The sequence below is a fragment of the Pseudoliparis swirei genome, chromosome 5 (genome assembly GCF_029220125.1).
Source record: "Pseudoliparis swirei isolate HS2019 ecotype Mariana Trench chromosome 5, NWPU_hadal_v1, whole genome shotgun sequence".
NCBI lineage: Eukaryota > Metazoa > Chordata > Actinopteri > Perciformes > Liparidae > Pseudoliparis > Pseudoliparis swirei.
In genome coordinates this window covers 1,597,655-1,616,132 of record NC_079392.1, presented here as the reverse complement: position 1 = coordinate 1,616,132, position 18,478 = coordinate 1,597,655, and the positions used below count along the sequence as shown (strand labels likewise).

The 18,478-nt window shown below is 43.1% G+C and overlaps 1 protein-coding gene across 1 annotated transcript in view; it reads right to left on the bottom strand.

Moving 5' to 3' along the window:
- Positions 1-18,478, bottom strand: part of acsbg2 (acyl-CoA synthetase bubblegum family member 2) — a 43,972-nt gene that overhangs the window by 11,571 nt on the left and 13,923 nt on the right. Inside the window, exons 2-8 of the mRNA XM_056415012.1 lie at positions 16,124-16,214; positions 15,690-15,817; positions 12,992-13,281; positions 11,802-11,890; positions 10,308-10,428; positions 429-509; positions 181-330 (exon numbers count right to left, since the gene is read on the bottom strand). Of these exons, the coding sequence (XP_056270987.1) occupies positions 181-330; positions 429-509; positions 10,308-10,428; positions 11,802-11,890; positions 12,992-13,281; positions 15,690-15,817; positions 16,124-16,214 (950 nt within the window). The remainder of the gene's footprint in view (positions 1-180; positions 331-428; positions 510-10,307; positions 10,429-11,801; positions 11,891-12,991; positions 13,282-15,689; positions 15,818-16,123; positions 16,215-18,478) is intronic.

Below are 18,478 nucleotides of genomic sequence, written 5' to 3'. Positions count from 1 at the left end.
CCTTAATGAGTCCATGGTTTAACAGGACCACAGCCTTAATGAGTCTATGGTTTAACAGGACTACAGCCTTAATGAGTCCATGGTTTAACTGGACTACAGCCTTAATGAGTCTATGGTTTAACAGGACTACAGCCTTAATGAGTCCATGGTTTAACTGGACTACAGGCTGGTGTAACTCACGTTGTCGTGGCTCAGCATGACTCCTTTGGGCTGGCCCGTGGTCCCCGAGGTGTAGATGAGGGTGCAGCACTGGTTGGGCTTCTGGCTGGAGACGATGGCGTCGAGCGGCTCGTCGGGCTCGTCGCGCCCCAGCTCCATGAACTCCGCCCACTGCGGTAGACAAACAAAAATCACTCGGACGGTGATGATGAGGATCCAACTCAAACAAATTGTTGCACGTTTGCCGAGAACACACATGGCGGCCTTACCGAGTACAGATTTGGTCTTTTCTCTTTGAGGGCATCTTTGTACTGGACGATGGCTTTCAGGTGCGGCAGCTTGTCTTCAACCTGCAACACAAACAACATGCAAAAACAAAAGCATTATGTATGAGTACATAAAGCAGCTTTAGTGAATAAGAAGACTGCAATACCGTCTGCAAGCATTTATGATGCTTTAGCGCCGCTTGGATTGATTACTTTCATCAGTCTGGAAAGTGCACTAAAAGATGGAGGATGAATCCACACTGCATACTCATTCTAAACATGTTTTAGTTTGCTGCATACTCATTCTAAACATGTTTTTAGTATGTTGCATACTCATTCTAAACATGTGTTTAGTATGCTGCATACACATTCTAAACATGTGTTTAGTATGCTGCATACTCATTCTAAACATGTTTTTAGTATGCTGCATACACATTCTAAACATGTGTTTAGTATGCTGCATACTCATTCTAAACATGTGTTTAGTATGCTGCATACTCATTCTAAACATGTGTTTAGTATGCTGCATACACATTCTAAACATGTGTTTAGTATGCTGCATACACATTCTAAATATGTTTTAGTATGCTGCATACTCATTCTAAACATGTGTTTAGTATGCTGCATACACATTCTAAACATGTGTTTAGTATGTTGCATACTCATTCTAAACATGTGTTTAGTATGTTGCATACTCATTCTAAACATGTGTTTAGTATGTTGCATACTCATTCTAAACATGTGTTTAGTATGCTGCATACTCATTCTAAACATGTGTTTAGTATGTTGCATACTCATTCTAAACATGTGTTTAGTATGCTGCATACTCATTCTAAACATGTGTTTAGTATGCTGCATACTCATTCTAAACGTGTTTAGTATGCTGCATACTCATTCTAAACATGTGTTTAGTATGCTGCATACTCATTCTAAACGTGTTTAGTATGCTGCATACTCATTCTAAACATGTGTTTAGTATGCTGCATACTCATTCTAAACATGTTTTAGTTTGCTGCATACTCATTCTAAACATGTGTTTAGTATGTTGCATACTCATTCTAAAGATGTTTTAGTTTGCTGCATACTCATTCTAAACATGTTTTTAGTATGTTGCATACTCATTCTAAATATGTGTTTAGTATGCTGCATACACATTCTAAACATGTGTTTAGTATGCTGCATACTCATTCTAAACATGTGTTTAGTATGCTGCATACTCATTCTAAACATGTTTTTAGTATGCTGCATACACATTCTAAACATGTGTTTAGTATGCTGCATACACATTCTAAATATGTTTTAGTATGCTGCATACTCATTCTAAACATGTGTTTAGTATGCTGCATACTCATTCTAAACGTGTTTAGTATGCTGCATACTCATTCTAAACATGTGTTTAGTATGCTGCATACTCATTCTAAACATGTTTTAGTTTGCTGCATACTCATTCTAAACATGTGTTTAGTATGTTGCATACTCATTCTAAACATGTGTTTAGTATGCTGCATACTCATTCTAAACATGTGTTTAGTATGCTGCATACTCATTCTAAACATGTGTTTAGTATGCTGCATACTCATTCTAAAGATGTTTTAGTTTGCTGCATACTCATTCTAAACATGTTTTTAGTATGTTGCATACTCATTCTAAACATTGATTTTTTGATTGATATATTTATTTGTCGTTTGCCAGAGTACAGGTACAAAAGCATCGAAATTACAAGAAAGGGTGGATGAAAGATTACAGCATAACATGAGGGAAGAAGGCGAAACACCAACGTGACTATGCCCCGAGAGGGTACAGTGTGGGAGCAGGAAAAAACACCTTAGCACATAAGCACATACATTTTAGACATGACTTGCAACGAGTAGGAAGGGGAGGGAGGTAATCCAACAACTGGGTGATCTAAGCCCATCCATTGGGGCAGAAGGTAACCAGCACCGACAAGCAGCCAGCGGTCCGGGCGCCAACACAGCAGCGCCAGCCACAGCCCGTCCGGTCCCACTGGGGGTAAAAAGCAGGGCGTGGGATGGGGGAGGGGTAGTGAATGCAATCAGTATTATTGAAAGTTCGTGTGCGTGTTCTGGTATGTCGTCCTCCCAGGCCACAACAGACAGAGTTCTCAGTCCATAAGATGGTCGTTGCCATGGAATAGCCTTGAAAGGTCCTGGGAAAACAACCACAGGTGTCTGTGGATAGGGGAAGGAATGAGAGAGGTTCTCACCAGCGATCTTCAGGGGAGTTGTTGTTCCAGTAACGGCCTTGGCCAAGGCACCGTTCTGGTTGAGGAGCCAGCAGATAAGATTGGGATTGTTTGGTCTGCCAGCAGCTACATCCAATTTAGCGCACCTGCTATTCCACCACTTTCCTCCCATTTTCAAATCGATCCAATTTCGTCGGGCAGCCTTAGGGGCTTTTTAACGCTGTCACCGTTCCTTAATTTTCCGATAAACCAGGGCACGCCAAATCCAAACAGCAGAAATCCTGTAATCATAGTTCCGGTATTAGATGTCATCGTCCTCCACGGAAAGGCTGCTAGGCTGCGACACGTCCATCGTGTAACCAGCTGCAGCGTCCCGCAGGACGGGCAGTTCCCGAACCCAAGCTTCTCGAGAAGACGGTGTCAATTGCGTTGAGAGACCAGTTGATCAGATGATCAGTTGATCGGTCCATGGTTTTTAGTATGCTGCATACTCATTCTAAACATGTTTTTAGTATGTTGCATACTCATTCTAAACATGTGTTTAGTATGCTGCATACTCATTCTAAACATGTTTTTAGTATGCTGCATACTCATTACCTTCGCATTGAAAATGCCGGAAGGTTATGTTTTGATCGCCGTGTATTTATTTATTTATTTATTTGTATGCGTGTTATAAATCTCAAAAATGAACGTTCGCATGAAATTTGGTGGGATGATTGTTTATTATCCGGGGACCAGTTGATTAGATTTTGGGATCGATCGGGTCAAAGGTCAAAGGTCATGAAAAGGTCAAAATCTTGAACTCAAAAGTATTTAACCGAATCGCATGAAATTTGTGTGATGATTGTTCTTAGGTGCAATCGATGAGATTAAGGTCAAGCAGAAGGCAAGATTTAGTTAAAAGATTGCTCGAATCCATGACAGATTGTATGATGTTATAGTCCAGGGACCAGTTGATTAATTTTGATCTGAGCACAAGGTCATGAAAGTCAAATCTTAGAGAATCAAAGATTGACCGATCTGAATTTGGTGGGATGATTGTTATTCATCCGACATACAGATTTTGGGTCGAATCTCAAAGGTCATGGTAAGGTCAGGAAGGTCAAATCCACATCACAGATGGAATTGATTGGGATCTATGGGCGATCTAATTACATGTTTGATCAAGTACTCAAATCAGGCATCATGTAAATGTCAAGACTGCTAATTTTAACAGAGTTAGTATGCTCATTTGGATCGAAAATCAATTTAGTATCATGAACAAAGAATGTTGTACTAGTGATTCCTATATACTTCCATAAAGCGTATAGTATTTTATGTTCCCAGGCTCTGGTACTATTTTTAAACTTTATATGACAGAGTGTATGAATAGTTCATAGTAGGCATATTCCACGATGGAGACTCCACGATCCATCAGGCAGATGGCGTGGAGGAGGAGGGGGGGAGTCTCAACAGTGGGCGGAGTCTCAACAGGACAGTGGCGTAGTCAGGGCGGGAAATTTCCCGCCCAGATCCAGTGATCTATGCGTCTCATAGGGTCCGATGACCCCATGAGACGTGAAGTCAAGGACTCCGGGAGAAAGCAGAGTTAGTAAGCGTGTGATTGAGAGATGAAAATTCATCCTTAAGGAGAGAAAAGAGGAGATAGGTACTCAGTGCATCCTAAACGCCCCGGCAGCTATAAGCCTATAGCAGCATATCAAGGGCTGGACCAGTGCAAACCTGATTCAGCCCTAACTATAAGCTCTGTCAAAGAGGAAGGTCTTAAGTCTACTCTTAAACGAGGTGACTGTGTCTGCCTCCCGGACTGAAATTGGAAGCTGGTTCCATAAAAGAGGAGCTTGATAACTAAAGGCTCTGGCCCCCATTCTATTTTTTAAGACTCTAGGAACTACAAGTAGTCCCGCATTTAGTGGCGTAGCTCTCTAGTGGAGCAATAAGGTACTACAAGCTCCTTAAGATATGATGGAGCTGCATCACCAATCAAGGCTTTGTAGGTTAAGAGAGAATTTTAAAAGTGATTCTTGATTTTACTGGGAGCCAGTGCAGAGCAGCTAGTGCAGGAGTGATGTGATCTCTTTCTTAGTTTTAGTGAGAACACGAGCTGCAGCATTCTGGATCAACTGAAGGGACCAAAGATATTTATTAGAGCAGCCTGATAATAAGGAGTTGCAGTAATCTAGTCTCAAGTAACGAAGCGTGAACCAATTTTTCTGCATCTTTTGAGACAAGATGTGCCTGATTTTGAAATATTACGAGATGAAAGAATGCAGTCCTTGAGATTTGCTTTACGTGGAGTTAAAGGACAAGTCCCGATCAAAGATAACGCCAAGATTCTTTACAGTGGTGTTGGATGCCAGGGCAATGCCGTCACAGAATCCACATCACCAGATAATTGATCTCTGAGGTGCTCAGGGCCGATTAAAATTACTTCGGTTTTGTCTGAGTTTAACATCAAGAAGTTGCAGGTCATCCATGTTTTTATGTCTTTAAGACATGCTTGAATTTTACAGAGTTGGTTGCTCTCCTCTGGTTTTATCGATAAATATAGTTGAGTATCATCTGCATAACAATGAAAGTTTATGGAGTGTTTCCTGATAATATTGCCCAAAGGAAGCATGTATAAGGTAAATAAAATTGGTCCAAGCACAGAACCTTGTGGAACTCCGTGATTAACGTTGGTGGTTATCGCGTCACCATCGTCAACAAATACAAACTGAGATCGATCTGATAAATAGGATTTAAACCAAATTAGTGCCGTGCCTGAAATGCCAATCGACTGCTCCAGTCTCTGTAACAGGATGTCATGGTCAATGGTGTCGAATGCAGCACTAAGGTCTAACAAGACCAGGACAGAGAGGGGTCCTTTATCTGCTGCCATTAAGAGGTCATTTGTAATTTTCACCAGTGCCGTCTCGGTGCTGTGGTGTTTTCTAAATCCTGATTGAAATTTCTCAAATAAACTATTATGATGTAGAAAGTCGCACAACTGATTTGCACCACTTTCTCAAGGATCTTGGAGAGGAAGGGAGGTTAGAGATCGGTCTGTAGTTAGCCAACACCTCTGGATCCAGAGTGGGCTTCTTCAGGAGAGGTTTAATAACAGCCACCTTGAAGGAGTGTGGTACGTGGCCTGTTAGCAGAGACACATTGATAATATCTAATAGAGAGCCGCCAATTAAAGGCAAAACGTCTTTAAGCAGCCTCGTCGGGATGGGGTCCAAGAGACAGGTAGACGTGTTCAAGTAGAAACCGTTGAAGATAATTGGTCACGGTTGATGGGAGAAAAGCCCCCCAAATATACACCAGGGCATACAGCGGTTTCCAAGGCCATTCCACTTGAGGACAGATTGGCACTGGTTATGGGCAAGAGAATATTAATCTTGTCCCTAATAGTTAAAATCTTTTCATTAAAGAAGTTCATAAAGTCATTACCACTGAGGTTTATAGGAATGCTCGGCCCACAGAGCTGTGACTCTCTGTCAGCCTGGCTACAGTGCTGAAGAGAAACCTGGGGTTGTTTTAGTATGCTGCATACTCATTCTAAACATGTTTTAGTTTGCTGCATACTCATTCTAAACATGTGTTTAGTATGCTGCATACTCATTCTAAACATGTTTTTAGTATGCTGCATACACATTCTAAATATGTTTTAGTTTGCTGCATACTCATTCTAAATATGTTTTAGTTTGCTGCATACTCATTCTAAACATGTTTTAGTTTGCTGCATACTCATTCTAAACATGTTTTAGTATGCTGCATACTCATTCTAAACATGTTTTAGTATGCTGCATACTCATTCTAAACATGTTTTTAGTATGCTGCATACTCATTCTAAACATGTGTTTAGTATGCTGCATACTCATTCTAAACATGTTTTAGTTTCAATTCAATTCAATTCAGTTTATTTGTATAGCCCAATTTCACAAATTACAAATTAGTCTCGGAGTGCTTTACAATCTGTACACATAGACATCCCTGCCCCAAAACCTCACATCGGACCAGGAAAAACTCCCAAATAACCCTTCAGGGGGAAAAAAAAGGGAAGAAACCTGCAGGAGAGCAACAGAGGAGGATCCCTCTCCTAGGATGGACAGATGCAATAGATGTAATGTGTACAGAAGGACAGATTTAGAGTTAAAATACATTCAATGAATATGACAGAGTGTATGAATAGTTCATAGTAGGCATATTCACGATGGAGACCTCCACGATCCATCAGGCAGATGGCGGTGGGGAGGAGGAGTGGGCGGAGTCTCAACAGTGGGCGGAGTCTCAACAGGACAGTGGCGCAGTCAGGAGCAGGAATTCCACGACCCAGACCTCGGCGATCCATCAGGCAGATAGGATCTATGCCGTCTCATAGGGTCCGGCGACCCCATGAGACGTGAAGTCACAAGGACCCGGGAGAAAGCAGAGTTAGTAACGTGTGATGGAGAGATGAAAATTCATCCTTAAGGAGAGAAAAGAGGAGATAGGTACTCAGTGCATCCTAAACGTCCCCTGGCAGCTATACGCCTATAGCAGCATATCAAGGGGCTGGACCAGGTGAACCTGATTCAGCCCTAACTATAAGCTCTGTCAAAGAGGAAGGTCTTAAGTCTACTCTTAAACGAGGTGACTGTGTCTGCCTCCCGGACTGAAGGTGGAAGCTGGTTCCATAAAAGAGGAGCTTGATAACTAAAGGCTCTGGCTCCCATTCTACTTTTTAAGACTCTAGGAACTACAAGTAGTCCCGCATTTAGTGAGCCGAGCTCTCAGTGGGCAATATGGTACTACAAGCTCCTTAAGATATGATGGTGCATCACCAATCAAGGATTTGTAATTAAGAGAAGAATTTTAAAAGTGATTCTTGATTTTACTGGGAGCCAGTGCAGAGCAGCTAGTGCAGGAGTGATGTGATCTCTTTTCTTAGTTTAGTGAGAACACGAGCTGCAGCATTCTGGATCAACTGGAGGGACCTAAGAGACTTATTAGAGCAGCCTGATAATAAGGAGTTGCAGTAATCCAGTCTCAAGTAACGAACGTGAACCAATTTTTCTTCGCATCTTTTGAGACAAGATGTGCCTGATTTTGAAATATTACGTAGATGAAAGAATGCAGTCCTTGAGATTTGCTTTACGTGGGAGTTAAAGGACAAGTCCTGATCAAAGATAACGCCAAGATTCTTTACAGTGGTGTTGGATGCCAGGCAATGCCGTCTACAGAATCCACATCACCAGATAATTGATCTCTGAGGTGCTCAGGGGCGATTAAAATTACTCGGTTTTGTCTGAGTTTAACATCAAGAAGTTGCAGGTCATCCATGTTTTTATGTCTTTAAGACATGCTTGAATTTTACCGAGTTGGTTGCTCTCCTCTGGTTTTATCGATAAATATAGTTGAGTATCATCTGCATAACAATGAAAGTTTATGGAGTGTTTCTGATAATATTGCCCAAAGGAAGCATGTATAAGGTAAATAAAATTGGTCCAAGCACAGAACCTTGTGGAACTCCGTGATTAACGTTGGTGGTTATCGGCGCCATCGTTTCCAAATACAAACTGAGATCGATCTGATAAGCAGGATTTAAACCAAATTAGTGCCGTGCCTGAAATGCCAATCGACTGCTCCAGTCTCTGTAACAGGATGTCATGGTCAATGGTGTCGAATGCAGCACTAAGGTCTAACAAGACCAGGACAGAGAGGAGTCCTTTATCTGCTGCCATTAAGAGGTCATTTGTAATTTTCACCAGTGCTGTCTCGGTGCTGTGGTGTTTTCTAAATCCTGATTGAAATTTCTCAAATAAACTATTATGATGTAGAAAGTCGACAACTGATTTGCGACCACTTTCTCAAGGATCTTGGAGAGGAAGGAGGTTAGAGATCGGTCTGTAGTTAGCCAACACCTCTGGATCCAGAGTGGGCTTCTTCAGGAGGTTTAATAACAGCCACCTTGAAGGAGTGTGGTACGTGGCCTGTTAGCAGAGACACATTGATAATATCTAATAGAGAGCCGCCAATTAAAGGCAAAGCGCCTTTAAGCAGCCTCACGGATGGGTCCAAGAGACAGGTAGACGGGTTAGAAGTAGAAACCGTTGAAGATAATTGGTCACGGTTGATGGGAGAAAAGCCCTCCAAATATACACCAGGGCATACAGCGGTTTCCAAGGCCATTCCACTTGAGGACAGATTGGCACTGGTTATGGGCAAGAGAATATTAATCTTGTCCCTAATAGTTAAAATCTTTTCATTAAAGAAGTTCATAAAGTCATTACCACTGAGGTTTATAGGAATGCTCGGCTCCACAGAGCTGTGACTCTCTGTCAGCCTGGCTACAGTGCTGAAGAGAAACCTGGGGTTGTTCTTATTTTGCTGCATACTCATTCTAAACATGTGTTTAGTTTGCTGCATACTCATTCTAAACATGTTTTAGTTTGCTGCATACTCATTCTAAACATGTTTTTAGTATGCTGCATACACATTCTAAATATGTTTTAGTTTGCTGCATACTCATTCTAAACATGTTTTAGTTTGCTGCATACTCATTCTAAACATGTTTTAGTTTGCTGCATACTCATTCTAAACATGTTTTTAGTATGCTGCATACACATTCTAAATATGTTTTAGTATGCTGCATACTCATTCTAAACATGTTTTAGTATGCTGCATACTCATTCTAAATATGTTTTAGTTTGCTGCATACTCATTCTAAACATGTGTTTAGTATGCTGCATACTCATTCTAAACATGTTTTTAGTATGCTGCATACACATTCTAAATATGTTTTAGTTTGCTGCATACTCATTCTAAACATGTTTTAGTATGCTGCATACTCATTCTAAACATGTTTTAGTTTGCTGCATACTCATTCTAAACATGTTTTAGTATGTTGCATACTCATTCTAAACATGTTTTTAGTATGCTGCATACACATTCTAAATATGTTTTTAGTATGTTGCATACTCATTCTAAACATGTGTTTAGTATGTGTTGTGGTGAAACCAGTCCGTCTGCAACTGAAGGAAACATGTGTGTCTCGTCACGCCACAGAAGACGATGCATCCTCCCATGACGTGTGGTCTGTCCATGGAGGAGTCACTTTAATGCATCTTCTGGAGCCATTTATTGTGACATTTGTATTTAGTTTTATTGTAAAGCAATATTGATCATTCATTGCTTATTTAGGTTATATTTTGATATGTTAGAAGAGATTTTTTCTTCTGATAGTTTTAGTTTGGTTCATTGTGATTGTTTTTTAAAATGCATTTAGTTTTAGGATTCACTGATTGGGTAACACTGGGCACCTGTGGTTATATGTAGAGGTGGGGAGGCACAGGACCAGCATGCACCTGGGTGGCCGGTGGTTTTTGACCAGCATCAGCACAGAGAGGAAGTGTCAGCGTTTAGTTTGTTCTTTTTGTTTGTTTAGAATCATAACTTCCCGAAATGGACATTAATTTCTTTTTGGCTGCGTCATCTCCGAAACCCCCCGCGGTGCGTCAGTGGACATTTGATTTATAGTATAATTTGATTTGTGAGGAGACTACAGCATCTCTACCGTTCTAAAAGACGTGCCTCTGAAGTATTAATAACTCTGACAATAGTGGCAACAGAAATATGTGGAGCTTATAGAAATTAATTTCCTTTGTTTCCCAGCCTTTTCTTTACCTGAAGCCGGCCGGTGTTTCCGCTCTCACCTGAAGGATCTTCTGCAGCTGTTTGTGGTTCTCCACCACGAGGATGTTGGCCTTGCTGTTGTCCGCTACGTACTGGCATGCCTCCGGAGAGTTGGTGGTGTAGATGCCGACGGCGAACCCGCTGTAGAGGACCAAAAACCTAAAGTCAGACTCGACGGTTTGACACTCAGGGAGTCGGATGAAACTCGGTCTCCATTCCTTCGAGACAAAAGACCCGACCGAGCAGCATTGTTCACGGCCTGCAGGCTCCTGCCGGGTTGAAGAGTCTAATCCTGAGCTCGCCAGGACCAGTTGGACGAGCTAACCGCAGTTTCATTCAGTCCGACGCATCCCAAACAATACGAGTAGCGCAGTGTGAGAGAACATGTGCTGATCTCTTGAGTAACCACAACGTGTTCCTCACTTTCCCTTCAATGCACGCAGACTAGTAAAGGTTCTTAAACGGTTCTTGCAAAGGCTTTGTGGTTCTAGGAAGAACCATTCTTTTGTTTGAGACACCTTTATAGGTTCTTTGTGGAACTCTTTAAGGAAATGGTTCTTTAAAGAACCCTGGTTTGAAAGGTTCTTAAAGGAACCAGAAATGGTGCCTTAAAGAACCATGTGTTGAAGGTTCTTTGAGGCACCATTAAAGGTTCTTTGAAGAACTCTTTAAGGACATGGTTCTTTAAAGAACCCTGCTTTGAAAGGTTCTTTGTGGAACCAGAATGGTTCTTCTAAGGCATCTCTCTGAAAAACCCTTTTCGGTTCCAGATGGCCCCTCCATGGTTCTGTGTTTGCTCGCCTTACAATCAGCCATCCAGGACATTGTCGTAATCACGGATCAATCGGGCCGACGTCGTCCTGTCACAGAGTTTAGAGTTCCGGTCTGGTGAGACTCTTCTGGGTTCTGTTCTTGATTCAAACGGTTTTGGTTCCTCAAAAGTCGATTTCTCGACCCCCTTTTAGCTCGAGGGAATCACGCGGGTTGTTTCTCTGCCGGAGCCTCTGGGCCGGAGTCTTCTGAATACTGTTTAAGTCATCAGGAGTGGAAGTACTCAACTCCTCCACTAGGGATCGTCTCATGAGATAAACACAGATGCCATCGTGTTGACGGCTCTTTCCTCTTGTAGCTGGAAGAGGTGAAGCTAGTTTTAACCATACGGTTGGGTAGTTGAGTCCATTGGCTCTCAACATGGGGTCAGAACCCTCCAAAGGGTCACAAGACTCAGCTCAGGGGCCCTGATATGATTTACTGGGAGAGAGGGAATCAAATACAGTGTATTCCTGTCAATGTAGAGGAGTAAATACTGAATGCCAGAACTATTATGGTCACTCTTGTTTTCAGCGCTGCAGTTCATCAGCTTCCTGTTTGGGCGTCGCCTGTCGATCAAGAGTCTACGTGCTGAACTGGATCACACCCGAAAGTCTTTGCTCAGGTATGGAAGACATGCACACACACACACACACACACACACACACAGAGCTGATGATGAACCCCAGAGGGAGGGAACTCACCCCGCCAACACGGCTGCGATGTCAGAGATGAACCACTCGGGCGAGTTGAAGCCCAGGATGCCGACGCTGTGGCAGCGCTGCAGACCGAGCTGCAGACACACATCAATGTCCTCAACCACAGAATCACAACATCGGGATACCGCTTACATGCTTTAGTCATTTAGGGGGGACACTGCAGAACCATGAAGGTTCCACCTGGAACCAAAATGATTCTTCAGAGTGACGCCATAAAAGAACCATATCTGGTTCCTCAAAGAACCTTTCAAACCAGAGTTCTTTAAGGAACCATTTCCTTAAAGAGTTTTTCAAAGAACCTATAAAGGTGTCTCAAAGAACCTTCAACAAATGGTTCTTTAAGGCCTCATATATGGTTCCTCAAAGAACCTTTCAAACCAGGGTTCTTTAAAGAACCATGTCCTTAAATAGTTCTTCAAAGAACCTGTAAAGGTGTCTCAAAGAACCTTCAACAAATGGCACCGTTTCCATAATGGTTCTCCAGTAGGTGATGGTTCTTCGTAGAACCACAAAGACTTTTAAAGAACCGTTTAAGAACCTTTATTGTTCTGTGTGTACGGTGAAAGCTCCTTTTGAAGAAGGGTGTGCAGGTATGTTGCACATGCACGTGTGTGTGTTTGTGTGTGTGTGTGTGTGTGTGTAGGTGTGTGTTTGTGTGTGTGTTTGTGTGTGTGTAGGTGTGTGTGTGTGTGTGTGTGTGTGTGTGTGTAGGTGTGTGTGTGTGTGTGTGTAGGTGTGTGTGTGTGTGTGTGTGTGTGTAGGTGTGTGTGTGTTTGTGTGTCTGTCTCCATGCTGACGAACAATGAAGTGCTCTGTGCCGAGGCCTCGCTGACCTCGCTGACCTTTGGCCCTGCGATGTGTTTCCTTTAGCTTTGAGAGAACCTGAACAACAGGAGTGAGGTTTCCTTTGTTGTGAGCGCCCGGCGTCTGGAGGGGAACCGTTCCTCAGGGGAACCGAAGCTAAACGCAGCGCCTCTCTCCACGCCCCTCTGCACTCTCTCACATCGTGAAATGAGAGCTGGGAGGAATTTCTCTCATTGAGCAACAGCAGTTTTTTGTAAGCATTGCACCTGAAGAGGAGGAACTGCTCCGGGTTTCTTTGGGTTTCTTCTTCTACAAAGATGAAAAGCTCCAGATTAATCCCGCTGGATTAACCATGACATGACGTGCTGTACCTTGAGGAAGCTCTTGGCGGCGGCGCGGCACGTCTGGTAGTATTCTCTGTAGTTGAGGCTCTGCTGCCGCTCGCCGTCCTTCCAGCTGAGCGCCGTGTGCTCGGCGAAGCGCTCCACGGCCGAGCCGAACATCTGGCCGACGGTCAGCGGCGTCTCGGCGGCCAGGCCCGAGTCCCCCATCCTCAGGGTCACCTCGGCGTGCCTCTGGGACGTCCACAGGCCACGCCCCCCTCCTCCTCCTCCTGCTACAGCCGCCGCCACCGGGAGGGAGTTCGGCCGCCGGGCGTTCACTGGAAGAAAAGAAGACATTCAGAGAAATCAGCACATTGGAAACATAAAGGAGCATCGTGAACCGAATATGGTTCTTCAGAGTGATGCCATTGAAGAACCATTTCTGGTTCCACAAAGAACCTTTCAAACCAGGGTTCTTTAGAAAACCATTTCCTCAAAGAGTTCCTCAAAGAACCTACAGTATAAAGGTGTCTCAAATAACCTTCAAGAAAATGTTCTTTAAGGTACCATATATGTTTCCTTCAAAGAACCTTTAAAAACAGGGTTCTTTAGAGAACCATTTCCTTCAAGAGTTCTTCAAAGAACCTATAAAAGTGTCTCAAAGAACCTTCAAGAAATGGTTCTTTAAGACACCATATATGGTTCCTTCAAAGAACCTTTCAAACCAGGGTTCTTTAAAGAAACATGTCCTTAAAGAGTTCTTAAAAGAACCTATAAAGGTTCCTCAAATGAAAGAATGGTTCTCCAGTAGGTGATGGTTCTGTGTAGAACCACAAAGCCTTTTAAAGAACCCTTTCAGAACCGTTATGGTTCTGCGTGTCCTTTCTGTGGAGGTTAGCGGCCGCTAAGGCGTCAGCTAACGGAGGTCCAGTTATTAAACTAAACTAAACCCTCCTTTACTACATTAACGTTAACATTATATATATATATAAACAAGCTTTTACTTCTGATTAACTGGACGTAGTTTTATTATAAAGTAAACGTCTCACTGCCACACATGAGAAACTAAAGATTATTTTATTTCATAAAAAAACAAAACGTGGAGTTTAATGGTTACGGTAACGCTGTGCAGCAAAGTGAGAACATAAAGGCAACCGCTTCCTGGTTCACCTCGGGGGTGTGGGTGTGTGTGTGTGTGTGTGTGTGTGTGTGTGTGTGTGTGTTTCCTGTGAGGGAGCCTCAGCCCATCTGCAGGTCTCTAATCTCAGATAATAAAGCTGTTGTTTTCTTTTCGTCTCGTCGTCTGTGTGTCGTGTTCTGTGTTTGGATCCATTTGTTAAACACACTAAATAACAATAAACTGTAGACTTTCATTAATGAGCAAAGTACACACTTCAGTTTGAGGACGTCTCAGTCAGACTGGAAACTGAAAGAATAACTGTAAATGTGATTTTCAGTTAATAATCTAAAGCACTAAATCTCCACTCACAGGTTTGAGTGTTTCTGGCTCGTTCTGAAGGTTCTGGTTGGAGGTTCTCCAGTTCTCCTCCGTGACTCAGACGGGTGGAACGGAGCAGACGGGAAAGGGAAGTGGAGTTCAATCACTTCGGTTTGGACTTCCTCCGGGAGGAAAGTTCACCAACGCCGACCTCAGCAAGTACGACCGACACAGAACCTCAACTCACGGGACAGATACGGGTTCTCTAAGAGGCTTTGAGGTTCTATGAAGAACTATCACCTACTGAAGAACCGTTCTTTAGTTTGAGGCACCTTTATTGGTTCTTTGAGAGACCTTCATAGGTTGTTTGAAGAACTCTTTAAGGAAATGGTTCTCTAAAGAACCCTGGTTTGAAAGGTTCTTTGAAGAACTCTTTAAGGACATGGTTCTTTAAAGAACCCTGGTATGAAAGGTTCTTTGAGACACCATGAATGGTGCCTTAAAGAACCATGTTTTAAGGTTATTTGAGACACCTTTATTGGTTCTTAGGACTATTTAAGGAAATGGTTCTTTAGAGAATCCTGGTTTGAAAAAGGTTCTTTGAGGAACCATAAATGGTTCTTCTATGGCATCACTCTGAAGAACCATGTTCGGTTCCAGGTGGAACCTTCATGTTTCTGTGTGAACTTATCACGGGGAGTGTGACGTGGTGAGGCTCAAGCGCAGAGAGACAGGCTGGACAAAATATAAGTAACAAAAAGGCGCTCTTTAATGAGGCAAAACAGTTGAAAAATAAACAAGGTCCAAAAGGGGCAGGCAGAGGATCATCGGTCAGGGCAGGCAGGATCAGGAACACAGACAGGACGACGGGAAAAGGACACGGAACAAGAGACGACAATCGGACAGCAGACAAGGGAAAGACTGACACAATATATAGGGGGGAAACAGGTGTACGACATCAGACTAACGAGACCAGAGGGGCTGAGGGCAGGTGCAGGGAATTAAACAATTAAGACAGAGAAGAGACAGGAGACACGGAACACAGGAGAAACGGAACAGGGTGTTACAGAACTCTGTAATACGTGACTACGTGATTATTAATATCTGTCATTTAAAACTGTATCAACTGTCCCTGTCAGCATCGTTCTGGTTCCTCGACATATCACCAGCTTCTGCAGTGTTTTCTTTTATGTATTTTCTTTTTTTCCTTCTCATCATAGTGTTGTTTATAATAAGGTTAAACATGACCTTGAATCTTGACCCCCGGTGGTCTGTCTGTGTATCACAGTGAAATCATTCATTCTTCACCTGTTGCTGTGCTTGTGGTCCGCTCAGCAGGGTCTTCATCACCTGCACCGGCCCCCTCCTCCCCCTCCTCCCTCTCCCCCCCGGCCCCCTCCTCCCTCTCCCCGGCAGACTCCTCCTCCGAAGACTCGCTGGAAGGTGAGAGGAAAATACGTGTCACGTGAAAAAAAAGAGGAGATTGAATTGTCACATCCTTTGGGAGGGGGGAGGGGGGAGGGGGGGAGGGGGAAACCTCCTGCTCTGGAAAATCAGAATCAACAACAACATCATCCTTAAATTAGATATTACATATTACATGTTTCACCTTCATGTCAACTGGAAGCTTCTTAAAGCCTCAAAGTCGAGTTTTATTATATAAGCTTAAAAAGTGATAAACCAGGGAGGTACTCACACACATTATGAACTCCTCCTGTGTGTGTGTGTGTGTGTGTACGTACTTTGCCGTGTCCACCACGCCGTCATTGAGGGACGACTCCCGTAGACCGGCTGCTCTGGGAGGCTCCATCCCCACGGCTTCAGACAAGGTCACTGAGAGGAGAGAGAGAGAGAGGTCACGGGCTTGTTAGAGGTCATGAGGCTTGATAGAGGTCACAGAGGCTCGTTAAAGGTCACAAGGGATCATTAGGGGTCACAAGGGCTTTGTTCTGTTGTAAACATTGTAAATAATCTGAGGGGGGGGGGCTTGAGGTCAGTGTACTTCTTCTTGTCGTCCTCATCTTTACGCCCGTGGTGTTTCAGCTCTTGTCCAGGTTTCAGTCTCTACAGATGACATGTTGTGATTCTGAATCCAAACCTGCGTGTTCACCGTCTGTCTGACTTTACGAGCCACTGAACAAACTTTAAACTCATCTAATGGTGGTTGCATGGCAACCGTGTGGGGAACATCTGGATCAGATAGCGTTGTCTTTATGGCTTCCACGGCTGCGCCTGGTCAACAAACACCAACGTGTCCCTCTGCTCAACCCTCCGGACGCCACGGCTAGAGACATGAGGACGCTGAGCGGATCACTTCCTCCCGGGTCCATCGTCTCGTGTTTTTAACTTCAGAGAAACTCAAACGAGATTTTCTTTTCAAAAGAGATAGAGAGAGAATCCTTTAGAGGTGGAGAGAGAATCCTTTAGAGGTGGAGAGAGAATCCTTTAGAGATAGAGAGAGAATCCTTTAGAGGTGGAGAGAGAATCCTTTAGAGCTGGAGAGAGAATCCTTTAGAGATAGAGAGAGAATCCTTTAGAGATAGAGAGAGAATCCTTTAGAGGTGGAGAGAGAATCCTTTAGAGCTGGAGAGAGAATCCTTTAGAGATAGAGAGAGAATCCTTTAGAGATAGAGAGAGAATCCTTTAGAGGTGGAGAGAGAATCCTTTAGAGGTGGAGAGAATCCTTTAGAGATAGAGAGAGAATCCTTTAGAGCTGGAGAGAGAATCCTTTAGAGGTGGAGAGAGAATCCTTTAGAGATGGAGAGAGAATCCTTTAGAGGTGGAGAGAGAATCCTTTAGAGATAGAGAGAGAATCCTTTAGAGATGGAGAGAGAATCCTTTAGAGATGGAGAGAGAATCCTTTAGAGATAGAGAGAGAATCCTTTAGAGGTGGAGAGAGAATCCTTTAGAGGTGGAGAGAGAATCCTTTAGAGGTGGAGAGAGAATCCTTTAGAGGTGGAGAGAGAATCCTTAAGAGATAGAGAGAGAATCCTTTAGAGGTGGAGAGAGAATCCTTTAGAGGTGGAGAGAGAATCCTTTAGAGATAGAGAGAGAATCCTTTAGAGCTGGAGAGAGAATCCTTTAGAGGTGGAGAGAGAATCCTTTAGAGATAGAGAGAGAATCCTTAAGAGATAGAGAGAGAATCCTTTAGAGATAGAGAGAGAATCCTTTAGAGGTGGAGAGAGAATCCTTTAGAGATGGAGAGAGAATCCTTTAGAGGTGGAGAGAGAATCCTTAAGAGATAGAGAGAGAATCCTTTAGAGATAGAGAGAGAATCCTTTAGAGATAGAGAGAGAATCCTTTAGAGGTGGAGAGAGAATCCTTAAGAGATAGAGAGAGAATCCTTTAGAGCTGGAGAGAGAATCCTTTAGAGGTGGAGAGAGAATCCTTTAGAGATGGAGAGAGAATCCTTTAGAGATGGAGAGAGAATCCTTTAGAGATAGAGAGAGAATCCTTTAGAGCTGGAGAGAGAATCCTTTAGAGGTGGAGAGAGAATCCTTTAGAGATGGAGAGAGAATCCTTTAGAGATGGAGAGAGAATCCTTTAGAGATAGAGAGAGAATCCTTTAGAGATAGAGAGAGAATCCTTTAGAGGTGGAGAGAGAATCCTTTAGAGATGGAGAGAGAATCCTTTAGAGATGGAGAGAGAATCCTTAAGAGATAGAGAGAGAATCCTTTAGAGATAGAGAGAGAATCCTTTAGAGGTGGAGAGAGAATCCTTTAGAGATGGAGAGAGAATCCTTAAGAGATAGAGAGAGAATCCTTTAGAGATAGAGAGAGAATCCTTTAGAGATGGAGAGAGAATCCTTAAGAGATAGAGAGAGAATCCTTTAGAGATAGAGAGAGAATCCTTAAGAGATAGAGAGAGAATCCTTTAGAGATGGAGAGAGAATCCTTTAGAGGTGGAGAGAGAATCCTTAAGAGATAGAGAGAGAATCCTTTAGAGATGGAGAGAGAATCCTTTAGAGATGGAGAGAGAATTCTTTAGAGATAGAGAGAATCCTTTAGAGATAGAGAGAGAATCCTTCTCTTCCTCAGACACTACCTCCTTAAAGCCTCCTCAACATGAACCATCACACACACACACACACACACCTC